This window comes from Martes martes (assembly GCF_963455335.1).
Source record: "Martes martes genome assembly, chromosome: 3".
Classification (NCBI taxonomy): Eukaryota; Metazoa; Chordata; class Mammalia; order Carnivora; family Mustelidae; genus Martes; species Martes martes.
This window is the reverse complement of record NC_137890.1, coordinates 146,512,436-146,530,014: the sequence shown is the minus strand read 5'-3', so window position 1 is coordinate 146,530,014 and position 17,579 is coordinate 146,512,436. Positions and strand designations below refer to the sequence as shown.

The 17,579-nt window shown below is 44.1% G+C and overlaps 1 protein-coding gene across 1 annotated transcript in view; it reads right to left on the bottom strand.

The window, feature by feature from the left end:
* Positions 1 to 10,231, bottom strand: part of CACNB4 (calcium voltage-gated channel auxiliary subunit beta 4) — a gene marked incomplete at both ends in the record, with an annotated part of 240,399 nt that extends 230,168 nt beyond the window's left edge. The window contains 2 exons of the mRNA XM_080798892.1: positions 9,565 to 9,648; positions 10,172 to 10,231. Coding sequence (XP_080655018.1) covers positions 9,565 to 9,648; positions 10,172 to 10,231 — 144 coding nt within the window. The remainder of the gene's footprint in view (positions 1 to 9,564; positions 9,649 to 10,171) is intronic.
* Between the last annotated feature and the right edge of the window lie 7,348 nt (positions 10,232 to 17,579).

Below are 17,579 nucleotides of genomic sequence, written 5' to 3'. Positions count from 1 at the left end.
CAGACGGGCATGTTTACTCCAGTGAAAATGAGAGCTGTCATCAAGGAATTTCAAAGCCCGCTCTATATTCCAGCCAGGTGTTCCTGAAACATCAGCCTTCTCTGGCTCTGAAAGCAGGTTGCCACAGCACACAGCCTGTCATTATTGTTACCTGAAAGCCCTAAAAGTACTCCCTGAAAACTGAATAATTTAGCCTTGGCATTCATTTCGGCTCCTAGCTCTAGTCCCACCCCCACGCCCTGCCCCAGTTTACGTGGTTAAAGCCACGTACAATTGCTGATGTGTCGCTCTGTAATCAAGTTCGTGACAACTCTTCTAGAATGAAGGGTGCTGTATTTTACCTCAACGTTCTCCTGGGTCACGAAGGACAAGGGCAGGCAACTGTGATGCAGGGCAGAATGGGTTTCTGTAGGGGTTCTTGGGGCTAACAGCCTAGCTCCCCTTGGGACTCAGCACTTTGCTGTACTCGAACCTGGAAAGGGACTGTAAAGACCGTGTGTGACTGGGGAGGGTGAAGGAAATGCTCTGCACGGCCCCACAGAGGAGATACTGGCACAACGCCCTGGGCTCAAGGGGAGTGAAAACCATCCAGGGGCTCTGGGTCCATCTTGGGCACACCCTGCTGGAGGACAGACTCCGAGGATCCATGTTGCTGAGGCTTATAACCCATTCTCGGGGCACACATGCCTGCTGGGAGGGAAGGTCCAGCAGAGAGCAAGCAACACCGAGGACAGCACTGTTCTAGGGAACACTCTGCTCCAAAGTGCTGCCTGAAACAAAGCATGCAGAGGACAGACAGCAGAAGGGGGCCCGCGTGCCCCTCTGCGCACGTGCCTGCCAACATTTCTTCGAGTCGTCAGTGAATGTGAGTGAACAGAAAGCCTGCTGTCCCTGGTTAGGGCTGATGCTTTCTCGGAGTCCAAGCTGCAGAAAAGACACCAAGAAATGGCCAAACTAGGAGGAAGGTAAGGAGTTTGGCTAATGCTACAGCATCAGCCAGAAAAGATGGCCCAGAACTAGATTGTCTGGGCTCAGCTACTGACTCCCCAGAAGCAGAGGGACTGGTTTCCACAACTAGCTACACCACATGGTGTGACTTAACCACATTCTCTTCAGCTCCACCCCTGCTTTTTCCCTTGATGAATGAACAAGGAGTCTCTGCTCCTTAACTCCCAGGGACGGCAATGTCTGCGGCAGCAGTGGAGTCATTAAAGAGAGAAGGCCACAGTAACACCAAGGTCCTTTCCAGCTTAAGGATCCACACTGCATCCTATAACTTTCTAGAAAGATTAAAATTTGAATCAGAATCATCTAAGTTTCAATAAAATCTCACCATCCTAAACCGAAGGATAAATAGTTCTTTGTTCTACAAAAATGAGACTTTAGGGAACTCTGTGTGCCAAGAACAGGGACTTGGAGAAGAGCACAAGGGACTAGTTCACGGGTTAGCTGCCCAGGAACTGGATTTCTCAGCAAGAAACGTCGTAAATTCAGTTCCATATATTCAAGCCCAAGAGCGAAAACAAAGCAGTTTGCCACGAGGGGCAGAGTTTTTTCTTGGTCTCAATTTGGGAAGACGCATTCCAGATAAAATTCACACAGGAAACAGGTGTGAACTTTCCCCTCAGGTTCACTGTAACTGTATTATCCCACTTAGCTAGGACGTTTACTTACAGAGCAAGTAAACTTCTAATTCTGTTAATGAACACGAATCATTACTATTCCCATGCAGCTACAGTCCAATGGTTGTGCTGGTCCTGTCCCACTTCCCTGAGTATCATTCTCCCCTTTCTCTGTGCTGCTTTCTCTCTCAAGAGGGTCAAGGGTCTGCAGGCTGCTTCTCAGGCTCCCAGTCAGCCGGCTTCCAGCTGGGCTCAGCCAAGGGCTGGTGCATCAGGAGACTAGGGGACTAGCTGGGCGGGGGGGTTGGGGGGGGCAGAGTATTCCTCCCCTTTCTCTGCCCTCAAGTGGCTTCTTTAGTAGAAGCTATATATCCTCTGTCTCTCTCTCTCTTTATTTAATTGAAGTATAATTGACAAAGATCATTATATTCGTTTTGGCTATACAATGTAACGATTCAATATTTCCATATATTGCAAAATAATCACAAGTCTAGTTAACACCTATCACCATAAGTAATAACACATTTTTTCTTTTGATGAGAACTTTCAAGATCTATTCTCTAACCAACTTTCAAATATGCAATAGATTATTAACTACAGTCCCCCTGCTGTACATTACACCCACCATGACTTATTTTATAATTGAAAACTTGTACCTGTGACCCCTTCACCCATTTCACCTATTCCCCCACCCCTGCGTCTGGCAACCATTAATCTGTTCTCTGTGTATATAAGTTCAATTTTTGTTTTTGGTTTTGTTTTGTTTTGTTTTTGGTTTGGGGACACTTTTTAGATTCTACATACAGGTGAGATCATACAGAATTTATCTATTATTTGATTTCTTTCACTTAGCATAATGCCTTTAAGGTCCTTCTATGTTATCACAAATAGCAAGATTTCATTCTTTCATGGCTGAATTACACACACACACACACACACTCTTCTATACACACACCCCACAACTTCTTAATGCACTCATCCATCAATGAACACTTAGGTTCTTGCCATGCCCTGGCTATTGTAAACATTGGCTGCAATTAACATGGGCTGCATCTATCTTTTCAAGCTTGTGTTTTCATTTTCTTCAAATAAATAGCCAGAACGGGGATTGATAAATCATATGATAGTTCTAATTTTAAATTTTTGAGGATCTCTATGCTGTTTTCAACAGTGGCTGCGCCAATTTACACTCTCACCAACAGTGCACCAGGGTGTCCATTTCTCTACATCCTCGCCAACACTTGCTGTTTTTTCTTTTTTATTGTAGCCATCCTAACAAGTGTAAGATGATGTCCTCTGTGTTTCTTCCTCCCACAAAACAGTACACCAGGGGCTCCAGCGTCTACCAGGTGACTCTGGCCCTTGGGCTCCAGGAACAGCTTCCTTTTCCTGCTAGCCTAGAGGTCGCAGTGGCTTCCCGCTATTGCTAACCTAAAGGGTTAGCTTCTAAACTCTCCCATCACCTATTTACCATGTCTCTACATTCAAGTCCCTCAGTTGTAAAATCCCAAGGAGTTTTGTTTCCTGGGTAGACTCTGGCTCATATAATGACTACTAAACAAACTTCCATGAACCCATCCAAACCAAAATTCTATCTCATGGTAAAATTAAGGGGAAAACTACAACCTCAAGATTCTCTAGTTGTTGCTTTGTTCTTCACAGTAACCATATAAATTAAGAATACTTCCAGGGGGGCGCCTGGGTGGCTCAGTCGTTAGGCATCTGCCTTTGGCTCAGGTCATGATCCCAGAGTCCTGGGATCGAGCCCCATATCAGGTTCCCTGCTCTGCAAGAAGCCTTCTTTCCCTCTCCCACGCCCCCTGCTTGTGTTCCTGCTCTCGCTGTCTCTCTCTCTCTCTCTCACTGTCAAATAAATAAATAAAAAGAATACTTCCAGGATCAGGGGCTCCTGGTTGGCTCTCTCACTTAAAGGATAGACTCTTCAATTCAGCTTGGGTTGTGATCTCAGGGTCATGACATTGAGCCCTCCATCCGGCTCTTCAGTGAGCGTGGAGCCTGCTTGGGATCCTTTCTCTCCTCTTCCATCTGCTCCTCTGTGCTATACTCTCTCTCTCTTTAAAAAATAAAAAAAAAAATTTTTTAAAAATACTATTGCTAGGATCTAAGAGGAATAAGCTCCATATGTCCTTTCATGTGTCCACATTTCTGTGTTTGTATGTCTGTCTTGATATTTCAGGGATGAAGTGTGTTGTGATGGAAAAACTAGAGAATCTGAGTAAGGTCCCCTGCCCCTGTCTCGGTTCTATTACTACTGATGTGATGTCGGTACAGCCTTTATGTCCTTGGGTCTCCTCATTCATCTGAAAATGAGGAACTGACGTACTTTCCCTTTGCAATGTCTTCCTGTTCTAAAATTTTGTAATTCTAAGTTTATGGATGAATTTTGCATATATACACGCCTCTAAGCATATGGTTATTCTTAGAGCTATGCACAAAGCATACACCTTCTGTTGATGAATCTGCATTTTATTGGCGAAATGTGTCTCTGAATTATAACCCAAAGAATTTTTTGCCAGCTTGTTTTATTATAGTACCAACTTAGTAACTAAATATGTTTTCAATCTCTAAATACAGTGTGGGTTTACTGAATTATGATCACGATCATTTGATTAGCATACTTAAAAAAAGCCCAAGGTTCTGTAATCTAAAGTAGATGGTTCCAAAGATGACTGCAATAATAACATGCTCTTTTGTAAGGTGACCTTGCTACACCCCACCAAAAGAGAGTCTATTTCCTCTCCCTTTGAAACGGAGCTAGCCCTTTGTTTTGATTTAGAGACTGTACCAGAAGCAATGTCATGTAGCTTTTAACAGTAGGTTTTACAAAATCTTCAGCTTCACCCTTTACTTCCTGGGATGCCCCTTCTTGGAACCCAGCCACCATGTTGTAAGGAAGTTCAAGCAACCATGCTGGGAGCCCAGGTGGAGGAAGACTGAGCCCCCTGCCAAAAGCCCTAGTCGAGTTCTCAGCCAGCAGCCAGCACCAACTGCCAACCACACGTGTGAGGCTATTTTAGATCTTTCAGCCATGCCAGTGCCCGGATAATACCACACACTGGTCAGCACACTGAAATTAAAAAAAAACAAAAAACAAAAAAAACTGTTGTTGCTTTAAGCTGCTAAATTTGGGGAAGTTTTGTTAGAAGGCAATTTCTACCCATTAAACACAGAGTTTAATGTAGAGCGGAACCACATGCCTAAAATATCAAGCTGGTTCTCCATCCATCCATTCCTTCGTTCATTCAAATAAATATTTATTGAACACCTACTACGCTAAATGCTGAGGATACAAAGGAGACCAAATGCAGACCTGGCCCTGCTTATTATCTGAATGAGGGGACAGACATTAACAGAAATCTAGTTATTGAGAACTGGCAAAATGCATTCTGGAATGAGGTAGATGGTTAAGGAACTGGCATAATCAGAGAGATGAGAAAAATAAGTGAAGACTAGGGGTGTCTGGCAGGCTCAGTTGGTGGAGTATGCAACTCTTGACCTCAGGGTTGTGAGTTCGAGCCCAACCTTGAGTGTAGAGATTACTTAAAAATAAAAAATCTTAAAAAAAAAAAAAGAAGTAAAGACAAAACTTAGGTTTCAAGGAAGATGACAAGTTAAGTAGGCAGACGAGAGAACAAGAGCCCTCCACACAGAAGGTTCAGCATGTGCAAAGAGCCTATGGCAGAAGGAAAGATGGTGTGTTCCAGATCTATGTCCAAAGCTAAAAGATCATGGTTCAATATGAGGCTGGAAACTAGGAGGGGCCAGGCCTTGTAAGACTTGCAGTCCTCATAAGGGCAGACTTAACAAGGAAAGATCAACAAACCAATCATACTTTGATCACTTTGAAAAATGGGAGTAAACTGGAGGACTCCATCACACAAACTCTATGTACAATAACACCCAGAGTATTTCAATATGCAGCGCACACACCCTCATTTCTTGCTACATTTCACTATATTATGTGTATACACCTATGTCTCCATAAGTAGATTACAAAATCCTTTGGGTCTCGGGGCTCTGTCTCATTCATCTTTTCATTCCTCTTTCATAGTATCTAGCACAGTGCTGGGCACATAGCAAATGTGTAATAAGTGTTTCCTAAAATTTTAAAAACATAAATAAATAGGGGTCCCTGGGTGGCTCAGTCAGTTAAGTGTCTGCTTTCCTGCTCAGGTCAGGATCCCAGGGTCCTCTGGGATCAAGCCCTGAATCCGGCTCCTTGCTCAGCAGGGGAGTCGGCTTCTCCCTCTGCCCCCTGCTTGTGTGCGTGCTCGCTCTCTCACTTGCTTGCTCACTCTCTCAAATAAATATTTTTTTTAATAAATCAAATAAATAAATAAATAAATAAAACATGACTAAATAATCCACTCACAAATAGTCTGTCAGAAGTGATCTCCTAGGAGAAAATTCTACAGGCTCATTTGGAAAGCCATTCCAATGATAGCAACCTTCTTAAGAAAGCCTTGCTGTAAAACATCATTCCTTTCCTGACTGTAGCAGTTCTTGCGTTTCATCCTCAGTGGAAACAGAGAACTGTCCATCCCATTTCCAAAGAATGCCTTTGCCGTACACTTTGAAGATCATTACTGGGTCACCCAGCTCTCTATTCTTTCAGTGGCAAAATACTTCATCTTCTCACCTTTCCTCAAAGAAACCAGCTACAGCTGTTCCCTGGACTCATTCCAAAATCTCCATCCCTCCTTGATTGTGGAGGCCAGCGATCTAGGAGCCCATGAAACAAGGTCAAAGACGCCTAAAAGGCTCTGTGAGCAGTAGTCCACAGAGGACAGCAGGCTCGTTTTCTCAGGTTGCTTGTCTTCAGGCCAGCTCACATGTGCACACACACACACACAAAAACTTTTTACCAGTTTAAGATTTTTTTTTTTTTTTTTTTTTTTTGCCAGAGAGAGAGAGAGTACACACAAGCAGGCAGAGAGGCAGGCAGAGGCAGAGAGAGAAGCAGGCTCCCTGCTGAGCAAGGAGCCCAATGCGGGACTCGATCCCAGGACCCTGGGATCATGACCTGAGACGAAGGCAGCGGCTTAACCAACTGAGCCACCCAGGCGTCCCTTTTTACCAGTTTAAAGAAGAAACAGTTTTACTAGGTGAATTTGCCAACTGTCTCCTGTTCTTCACCACTAGCTCCATCTTACCCGTCTGATTTGACATATTGTTTTGTGAAGGGAACACTTTCCCTAATTTTACAAATAATATGACACCAGAAATGAGCAGCACTATTTTGCTGGCATTCCCACTATCTTCTTCATGTGTGAAGGCACCACACTGACTAAAATATCACCAAGAAATTCCATCACTCCAGTGTATCAAGAATTCAAAAACAATAAGTCACTGGTCATTCTATAAATAATGAGGCTCTAATAACATAAATAGCTGTTGTGCTTTTTTTTTTTTAAGATTTTTTATTTATATATTTGACAGACAGAGATCACAAGTAAGCAGAGAGGCAGGCAGAGAGAGAGAGGGAAGCAGGATCCCCACGGAGCAGAGAGCCCGATGCAGGGCTCAATCCCAGGACCCTGGGATCATGACTTGAGCCAGAGGCAGAGGCTTTAATCCACTGAGCCACCCAGGCACCCTGCTGTTGTGCTTTTTTAAAAATATTTTTTTGGCACTCAGGTGAAAACTTTTCAATTTTACTTCAAAAAATACTGTTAAATTCTAATATTGCAATAACTTTTCGTCTCTTGTCAAAGAAACAAAAATCCCAGTTATTGTAGCCACTATAGAAGTCTACATTATGCCATTTAAACAAGATCATGTGTAAGATACTTATTGAACTGTAAGTGCTCACAAAAATTATGCATTATTTTTACACAGAAAAAAATAGGAAGGTTGTGTATATAATGCAAATACAGATAACTCCTGAATTTAAATTAGGCCATTTTATTAAATCAACAAATCCCACTTTCAGAAAAACTAATGAAATATATTTATTCTAAAAATGTGCACTGTTTGGGGTGTCTGGGTGGCTCAGTAGGTTAAACCAATTAAGTGTCTGCCTTTGGATCACTTGCCTTTGGATCAAGTCATGATCCCAGGGTCCTAGGATCAAGCCCCACATCTGGCTCCCTGATCAGTGGGGAGCCTGCATCTCTCTCTGCCTACAGCTCCCCCTGCTTGTGCTCTCTATCAAATAAATAAATAAAATCTTTAAAAATAAAAATGTAAAATAAAAATCTACATCATTTAAATAACTCCCAAAATTATTAGCATGCAATACTTTACATTTTTAAGACAATACATAACAACACCCTTAACAAGAACTTATACATGCATTAATCTCAATCATTTATTGGAGTATATTGAGGAAAAAATAGGAATATTAAAAAATATATAGATTGTTTTGTTTGTGGTTAGAAGAGTAAAGCATTAGTGAAGTGATAGTGTAGATGAATTCAAAAGTTTTAGTTAGACAGTTCAGGGAATACACTGCTGTATAATTAGTATTTCTAAGAATTCGCAACAAAAAATCACCACCAAAAACAGGCACCTACAAAATAAACATCAACAAGATCTCAGTCACATAAGTTAAAAATGTTTTAAAGATGAGGAATGTCTTTGCTTTATCAAATACACAAATGACCTAAGCAAGCATTACAAAGGGGATAGAATGCACTTTTAGGATGAATTCAGGATCCAAAATACATTTATTTTAATAATGCAAATGCTTGGTGTTCACTGAATTAAATAGTAGTAATAATTTGTTTGCAGAAAATTAGTATCTGCATAATAAATATTATCTAAATAGGTTTTAGGAACTCTTTAGGAGAAGTCTGAGTCCAATTTTGAATCTAAAACCCATCTGCCATGGATAATCTGTTTAAATTGATGATATTCACTAAGGAAACACACCACTGCTGCCGTCATTGGTTAAGAACACATTACACAATGCTCTGAGTGACCTAGAGGGAAAAGAACTTCCCAAGGTCACTCCAGCAGCCCACAGCACAGCCCGGGATAAAGGCGTCTTGGGGCGACGACCAAAGGATTCCTAAGTCACCCGGAAAGCACACATCTCCACAGTTTCTGTTCCAAAGATCAAGGTGATTCACTTTTTCGTGATCTCGCTAGCATCCAGCAGCTGTTGGAGAGATGCTTTCACTTACAGCACATGGGCAGTACAAAAACTAAGGACCCATCTCCTGTATCAAGGTGAAAGAGATCTAAGCATTCCGTGTAAGCGGCGATCCTTCGTTAGCACACACAGCACTCAACCAGAAGTACGCGGAAGGAAACCACCACTAAGAAAACAAACACAAAGTGTAGTACCACCCAGACCCCGGGACTGAGTGCCTGCCTTGGCTTATTCTGATTTAACCAGATCCGGCAGTCCTTGCCTAGTTAAGCGAACCAAAGAATAGGTCCCAAGTGACCCGAAACTTTGTGCTCGAAGTGTCTTTCATTTGACCAGAGCTCGCGGGTGTCTTTCAAGACCTAGACAGAGAAGTGTTCGAAATAGGGCAAAAATAGCAGAGACCACGGACTGTCCGCCAAGTCAACCATGTGCCGGGCTCCGGGGGCTCCGGGGGCTCCGGTTACTCAAACTCAAGCACACGACTTGAAGACGCGTCTCCACACACAGAAAAGTGCAACTAGAAACACTTTTCCGTCAAATTCAGTATCCCTGCCCCAAGCCAGGTCTCCAGCAACTCGCGTCCGCACGCACGAACTTGCAGAGGGGCGCGGAGCCTCCCGGCCGCGAAGACTTGGGGCGCGGGGGGCTGCGGGAGAAGGACGCAGCGGCAGCGCGCCGCCCCGGCCGGAGAGAGGCGCGCAGGGACGCGACCCGCCGCGCCGGCTCGTGGGGGCAGCGCTCGGCTCGCGGACCCCAGCGCCGCGCACCCGGCCTTCTCGCCAGCCTGCCCACACCCCCCGCCGCCGCCCCGAGTCCGCCTCCTACCTGTCTGAGGATGAAGCTTGTCGAAGTGGTGCTGCCATCGGATCTTTTCAACCTGCTCCTCCGGGTCGTGGTGCCTCGGGCCACCTGGACTCGACACACGGGGCCAGAGAGAAGCCGGTGAGGACCGAAGCGTGGAGCCGGGCGACCACCCCGGGCTAGAGTCCGCCTGCGGACCAGCTCGCCGGGGTCTCCCAGAGCCCGCACCCCGGTCTCCTCCGTGGTCCCCACATACAGCCCCCACCCCCACCCACCCAGCACAAGCCTCGACGGCTGAAAAGATGCCCGGCAAGAGCAGCCCGCGAGCACCCACCACATCCATTAACAAAGACTCTTGGGGTGCGGGGTCCGAGTCCCCGGCATCAGCTGGGGAAGGCTGCGGGCTCCAGAGCGGGAGAGCTGAGACCGACGAGGTGAGGAGGTGGAGGAGGAGGAGGAAGGGGAGGAGAAGACAGAGGAGGAGCTGGAGGAGAGAGGGACGCGGAGGAGGGGTGGCAGTGCGGGGCGACAGACTCCCAGGACTGGGGGCCCCGCGCGGCCAGCTGGAAGGCGGGGCGCTCTCGGGCCGCCGGGGCGGGGGGAGGAGGGCGGGGGGAGGAGGGGGCGGTACCTGAGAGGTGGGGGAGTGCGGCGCGTCTGCCGGCCCGTTCTTGGCGTAGGAGGAGGACATGGTTCAGGGCCGCATGGCGGGTCGGTGCACGGCGCGCGGTGGGCGGTGCGCGGTGCGCGGGGGGCGGGGGGCGATGCGCGGCGGGCGGCGGGCGGGCAGGCCCCGGAGGCTCGCGAGCGGGAGGAGAGGAGGGCTGCAGGACTTCTCCACGGGACCCGCGCCGGCTCAGGGCTCCCTGCCCGCACTTCGGAGAGCGCGACACCTTAAAGGAACCTAGGCGCTTCCGCAGCGGGGTCCCGAGCAGAGGCCCCCGCAGACGGAGGTCCCGCGGAGGGGGCTTCTGAGGATCTCGCCTACCCGCGCTGATCGGAGAAGCGCTCCCCCCTCAGCGAGCGCCTTACATCAGAGCTTTCTAGAGGATGAAGGGAGGGGGGAAATCTGGGATGGGGGTGGGAGGATTAAAATAGTCTGCACAGTTTCAAATGAGACAAAGGTGGCACGGTTCATGAATCAGGACTTGGGGAGGGATGCTGGTGCAGTGTGGCAGGGAGTGGGAAGAGCGGACCGGGCGCGTGTGTGTGTGTGTGTGTGTGTCTGTCTGTCTGTGTGTCTGTGTGTGTGAGCGCGTGTGTGTTTGGTGCACTGGAATTTTAAAAGGGCAAGAGCAGAACCTTCCTTCCGCAACTTCACTCATCAGCCCACTGTGGTAAGGCATGTGGGTTTGTGGTTTGTTTTCTGTGCGTGTTTTTGTATTGTTTTGTCAACTATAGCTTCACACACACACACCACCCCCCCTCCCCGAGCCGTACACATCAGGCGGCCGCGGGAGACCCTGCCAGCCCGAGTCTGACAGGAGATGCAGCCCGCAGCAGATTAGCGTGTCCTAGGGAGTTTTGAAGGTCATGTTCGACCTGCTAAAAAGCAAGAGTTGGCCACGTGCCTCCCATTTCTACCCGGATAGCTGTTTTCAAGGGAGGAAACTCATCCTTAAAACCGTACACAACCCGTGCCATTGTTGCAACGCTTGGTTTCCTCCCGCACATACAAGAGATTAATTTGAGGTCAAATTAAATGCAAACTGTGGAGAAGAGGAATTTGAAGTACTAAGAAGAGGGAAGAAAAATATATGAGAATTCAAAACTAAGGAGACCCGTTTATAGTTATTGCATGGGAAACCCGTCAATAAAATGTACATAGTATCTCAAACTGCTAAATCAGCCCATGTCACCTCACATTCTAGTATTATTTTTGATGGAAACTGCCATGTTTGTCTTAACAATCGGCTGCTTATCGAGGTCCTGATTTATATTTTATCACCCACCAAACACTTCCTTTCCATTCCTGCCTTCTTCACTTAATCCACACCTTCATTTCTTTGTAACAGTCTAATATGTAGTCTCCTTGCCTCAGGGCTCTGCCTGTGCGAGCGCGTGCACGCGCGCACGCGCGTACATACACACACACACTTCATTCCAACTACACACTACAGGCAAAATCTCTTGGCCGAAGTCATTTTTCTCTAAAAAGCACTCCTTGCTCTCAGCAGCCCACAAGACAGGGTCCAACAACCAAGCCCCACCTCTCCCCGCTGCTTTTCTGGTCACCACTCCATTTCTCACTTAAATCTTTGTACACACCTTCCAGCAAACAGGCGGGTCTACTCATTATTGCTCAAACAGACCAAATGCAATCCCACTTCAGCGACCAAATGCAATCCCGCTTCAGCGCTCTGCCTTGGAATGTGTCCTCCCTCTAGGCCACCCACCCAGTGGAATCCTACCTTTTCCCCCAAACTTACTCCTGCCCACGCTTCTTACACACAAACCCACCCTGATCACTCCAGTCCTGGAGAGTTTCCATGCCTATGAAAAACTGGAGTACTTATTCCCTGGACATTTAGTATAGACTGCCTTGGTTTATTCGCTTTTTATGAAAATCGCCTAATTTCCAAAATGGATGTTTAGCTTTTTATCTTGTATTTTTACGCCTTACATATAGTAGATATTTTCTAAAGTTTATGAGTAATGGTATGACTGCCAATGCAGAAAACTCCTTGCTTTAGTTACCATCGACTCAGTCCATTTTTAGCTCTGAGCCATTTTAATAGCTGATATTTCATCAATATATAGAGAGAATGAGTTATTATGTGGGCACCAAAATTTGTGTTTTCTCGTTTTCCACTGCCCACAGTCACTGGCTTTGAGTTACAAAAAAAGAACCTATAGCAGCTTGACAGTGAGGAGCTCTCTGCATCTACCCTCCAGCAACACTGGTGAAGATGGCTATTTTTCTTTCATTTAAATCTCTGGAATGCTCCTAAGGGTACACAACAAATAAAGAAACATTTATTCAAGAGAATTCACTAAAACTCAGACAGAAAAGTGAAAATCTGTGGTATTTGACCAGTATCCACTCCCTCCTTCCCTGCTTCCATCCAGCTCAGCGACAAAGAAACTCCATTCCACACTGGTGCACCCTGGAACACAGCCTTTCCTCTCCCATCAGCTCCAGTGGGAGGGTTCTCTTCCTTGGAGGGACAGGACATCAGCATTTATCATCCTGCCCCACATCCTTGTTGCTGAGGTTAAATTCCCATCAAATACAGTGGAGAGGAATGGGCTCCCTGCTTTGGCCCAGCCCCCACTCATGGGATGGAGGCTCTACCTTTGGCACGGTGCCACTGAGAATACTGGGGCCCTGACTGCTCACATAGAGGCAAGCCTGGAGATCTGGGATGCTTGCCTCTCCCTACCAAGTGCTCACTCCTAAAGCAGGGGTGTCACTCAAAGAGAGGTACACCATTGTCCTGCCCCCAGCACCAGACCTGAAAGAATGATGTTGGACCCTTACTTCATATACATACAAGAATTAACTCAAAATGGACCAAGGATCGATATGAAAGAGGTAAAAATGTAAAACTATTGGAAGGAAATGTAAGGGTAAGTCTTCATGACTCAGATTTGGCAGTGGATTCTTAGATATGACACCAAAAGTATAAATAGATGATAGATAGATAGATAGATAGATAGACAGACAGATAGATAGGACTTCACCAGAATTAAACACACTATCAAGAAAGTGAAGGCAGGGGTGCTTGGGTGGCTCAGTGGGTTAAGCCTCTGCCTTTGGCTCAGGTCATGATCTCAGGGTCCTAGGATCGAGCCCTGCATCAGGCTCTCTGCTCAGCAGGGAGCCTGCTTCCCCTTTTCTCTCTGCCTGCCTCTCTGCCTACTTGTGATCTCTCTCTCTGTCAAATAAATAAATAAAATCTTTGGGAAAAAAGAAAAAAGAAAGTGAAGGCAACCCACGGAATGGGAGAAAATATCTGCAAAGTGTATATCAGATGAGGGACTCCTATCTATAATATTATATAAGGAAATCTTACAACTCAGTAATTTAAAAAATCCAATTTTAAAAATGGGCAAAGAAGGGTGCCTACTGGGTGGCTTAGTCATTTAAGTATCTGAGTCTTGATTTTGGCTCAGGTCATGATCTTGGGGTAGTGGGGTCAAGCCGTGCATGGACCTCTACAATTAGCTAAGAGTCTGCTGGAGATTCACTCCCACCCCCCTGCCCCTACCCCACCCCACCCCATCCATACCCTTGAGCACACTAATGAATTAATTAATTAAGAATGAGCAGGGGCACCTGGGTGGCTCAGTGGGTTAAGCCTCTGCCTTCAGCTTGGGTCATGATGCCAGGGTCCTGGGATTGAGCCCCACATTGGCTCTCTGCTCAGCAGGGAGCCTGCTTCCCCCCTCACTCTGCCTGCCTCTCTGCCTACTTGTGATCTCTCCCTCTGTCAAATAAATAAATAAAATCTTTTTTAAAAATGGGCAAAGAATCTGAATTAACATTTCTCCAAGAAAGATATCCAAATGACTGAAAAGCTCATGAAAGATGCTTGACATCATTAGTCATCAGGCGAATGAAAATCAAAATCACAAGATACCACTTTACATCCACTAGGATAGCTATAATCAAAAACAAGTGTTGGCAAAGACACAAAGAAATTGGAACTATATTACACTGCTGATGGGATTATGAAACAGTACAGCCACCGTGGAAAACACTTTTGACAGTTCTTCAAAAAGTAAAACACTGAGTTACTATATGATGCAGCAAGCTACTCCCAGGTGTGTAGCTAAGACAAATCAATGAGTATGTCCATGTAAAAACTTGCACAAGAATGTTCAGCATTTTTCATAATTGCCCAAATGTGCACCAGCTGATGAATGGTTTTAAAAAAGTGTGGTATAGGGGCGCCTGGGTGGCTCAGTGGGTTATAGCCTCTGCCTTCGTCTCAGGTCATGATCCCAGGGTCCTGGGATCCGAGCCCGCATTGGGCTCTCTGCTTCCTCCTCCTCTCTCTCTCTCTGCCTGCATTTCTGCCTAGTTGTGATCTCTGTCTGTCAAATAAATAAATAAAATCTTAAAAAAAAAAAGTGTGGTATATCTACCAGTGGAATATTGTTCTGCAATAAAAAGGAATGAAGCACCAGTACATGCTACAACATGGGTGAGCCTTGAAAATATTATGCTAAGTGAAAGAAAGCAGTCACAAAAGGTTATATATTGTATAATTCCACTTATATGCAATGTCCAGAATAGGAATATCTTTAGAGACTAAAAGTAGATTAGTAGCTTCTTAGGGCTAGGAAGGCTGGGAATTATTGAGGTGATAACTAAAGGTACAGGGCTCCTTCAGACTGAGGGTTTCTGGAGGGAGGTGAGTGGGGGATGGGCTAGATGGGGGATGGGTATTAAGGAGGGTTCTTGTTGTGATGAGCACTGGGTGTTGTATGGAAGTGAGGAATCACTAAATTTCACTCCTGAAGCCAATATTACACCATACATTAACTAACTAGAATTGAAATAGAAACTTGGGGGGAAAAAGAAAGAAAAAAATTTTAAGTTAACAAAAAGGAAAAAAATACAAGGCTTCTTTTTGAGGTGAAGAAAATGTTCTAAAATTGATTATAGTGATGGTTGCACATATTGTGAATATGCTAAAAACCACTGAAGAGTATACTTTAAGTGGATGAATTGTATGGTATTTGGAGTCTCTCAATAAAGCTGTTATTTTTATATGGACCTAAATGGGAGAACTAAAACCATAAAATTCCTAGAATAGAGCACAGACAGTAATTTCTCTTACGTTGGATGCAACAACATTTTTCTAGATATGTCTCCTGAGGCAAGGGAAACAAAAGTAAAGATAAACTATTGTGATTACATCAAAATAAAAAGCTCTGCACAGCAAAGGAAACAATCAACAAAACTGAAAGATAATCTACTGAATAGGAGAAAATATTTACGAATGCTATATCCAATAAAGGGTTAGTATCCAAAATATATAAAGAACTTATACAACTCAACACCAAATAATGATAATAATAATCAGATTTTAAAAAGGGCAGAAAACATGAATGGACATTTCTCCAAAGAAGACAATACAGATGATCAACAGATGAAAAGATGCTCAACATCATTCATCATCAGGGAAATGCAAACCAAAATCACAATGAGATATCGTCTCACACCTGACAGAATGGCTAAAATTAAAAACACAAGAAACAACAGGTGTTGTCAAGCATGTGGAGAAAAATCTTTAAATAAATAAATAAATAAAAATAGATGAGTGGACAAAGACGATGTGGTATATATGCAATGGGATATTATTCAGACATTAAAAAAAAAAGAATGAAATCGCTATTTGCAACAACATAGATAGATCTAGAGTATAATGTTCAGCAAAATAAGCCAGTTAGAGAAAGACAAATACCGTATGATTTCACCCATGTGCGGAATTTAAGAAACAAAACAAAAGAACAAAGTAAAAAAGAGAACAGATGGTTACTAGAGGGGAGGTGGGTACAGGGAATGGGTTAACTAGGAGATGAGGATTAAGAGTACACTTACCATGATGAGCTCGAGTAACCTATACAACTGTTCAATCACTATATTGTACACCTGAAACTAATTTAATACTGTATGTTAACTCTATTGGAATTTTTAAAAATTAAAAAATTACAAAATAAAGTGAATGGAGTTGATTTCCCAGGTCTACCACTTACTTTTAAAAATAACTAACTAAATAAATAAAACCATGGCTATTAAAGAGAGGTGAGAGTATAGGCACAGATTTAGACATCTAAAGTATATTAAGTGAAAAAAAAATAGTTTTAGAACCAATGATCACATTTGTGTAAAATAATGTGTATGTGTATACACATACATTCTCTATATATGTAGGGAGAGGGCACATTTTAATTGATATACTTTCATATAGTACAAATATTTCTCTTTTTTTAATATTTTATGTATTTGACACAGAGAAAGAGATCACAAGTAGGCAGAGAGGCAGACAGAGAGAGAGGGAGGGAAGCAGGCCCAGGATCCTGACATCATGACCTGAGCCGCAGACAGAGGCTTAACCCACTGAGCCACCTAGGCGTCCATAAATGTTTTTCTTTTCTTTTCTTTTCTTTTTTAAGATTTTTATTTATTTATTGGACACAGAGAGAGATTACAAGTAGGCAGAGAGGCAGGCAGGGGGGTGGGGGGGAAGCAGGCTCCCTGAGCCCGATTGTGGGACTCAATCCCAGGACCCTGAGATCATGACCTGAACGAAAGGCAGAGGTTTAACCCACTGAGCCACCCAGGTACCCATATAGTACAAATATTTCACCAAGAAAAACACTTAATTAGAAGCATTTTTATCCTATGTACTTAAAATGTTTGGATATTGTTTAAAATTACAAAGGATGTTTGAAGTTTTTCAGAAAATTTAAATTATACTTGAGGGGGGGAAAAAGCTGTTATTTAAAAAAAATCTTCAGACCTTATAAAAAAGTAACTCAAAATGGATCATAAATTTATGTGTGAAATGCAAAACTATAAGAACTTCTCAGAGAAAACCTACAGGACTTTGGATTTGGAGATGAGGTTTTAGATGCAAGCATGATCCAAGAAAGTAAAACTGGTATGTTGGGCTTTATTAAAATTAAAATTTTTGCTCTGTGAAAGACTTTGTGAAGATAATGAAAGACAAGTCAGAGACTGGAAGAAAAATATTTGTAAGACACAAATCTGATAAGGAACTTATAAACAGAGGAGATTATGCTGAGTGAAATAAGTCAAGCAGAGAAAGTCAATTATCATATAGTTTCACTTACTTGTGGAACATAAGGAATAACATAGAGGACATTAGGAGAAGGAAAGGAAAAGTGAAGTGGGGAGAAATCGGAGAGGGAGAGGAGCCATGAGAAACTGTGGACTCCAAGAAACAAACTGAGGGTTTTGGAGGGGAGGAGGAGGGGAGGATAATGAGTTGGCCCAGGGATGGGTATTAAAGAGGGCACGTATTGCCTGGAACACTGGGTGTTATATGTAAACAATGAATCTT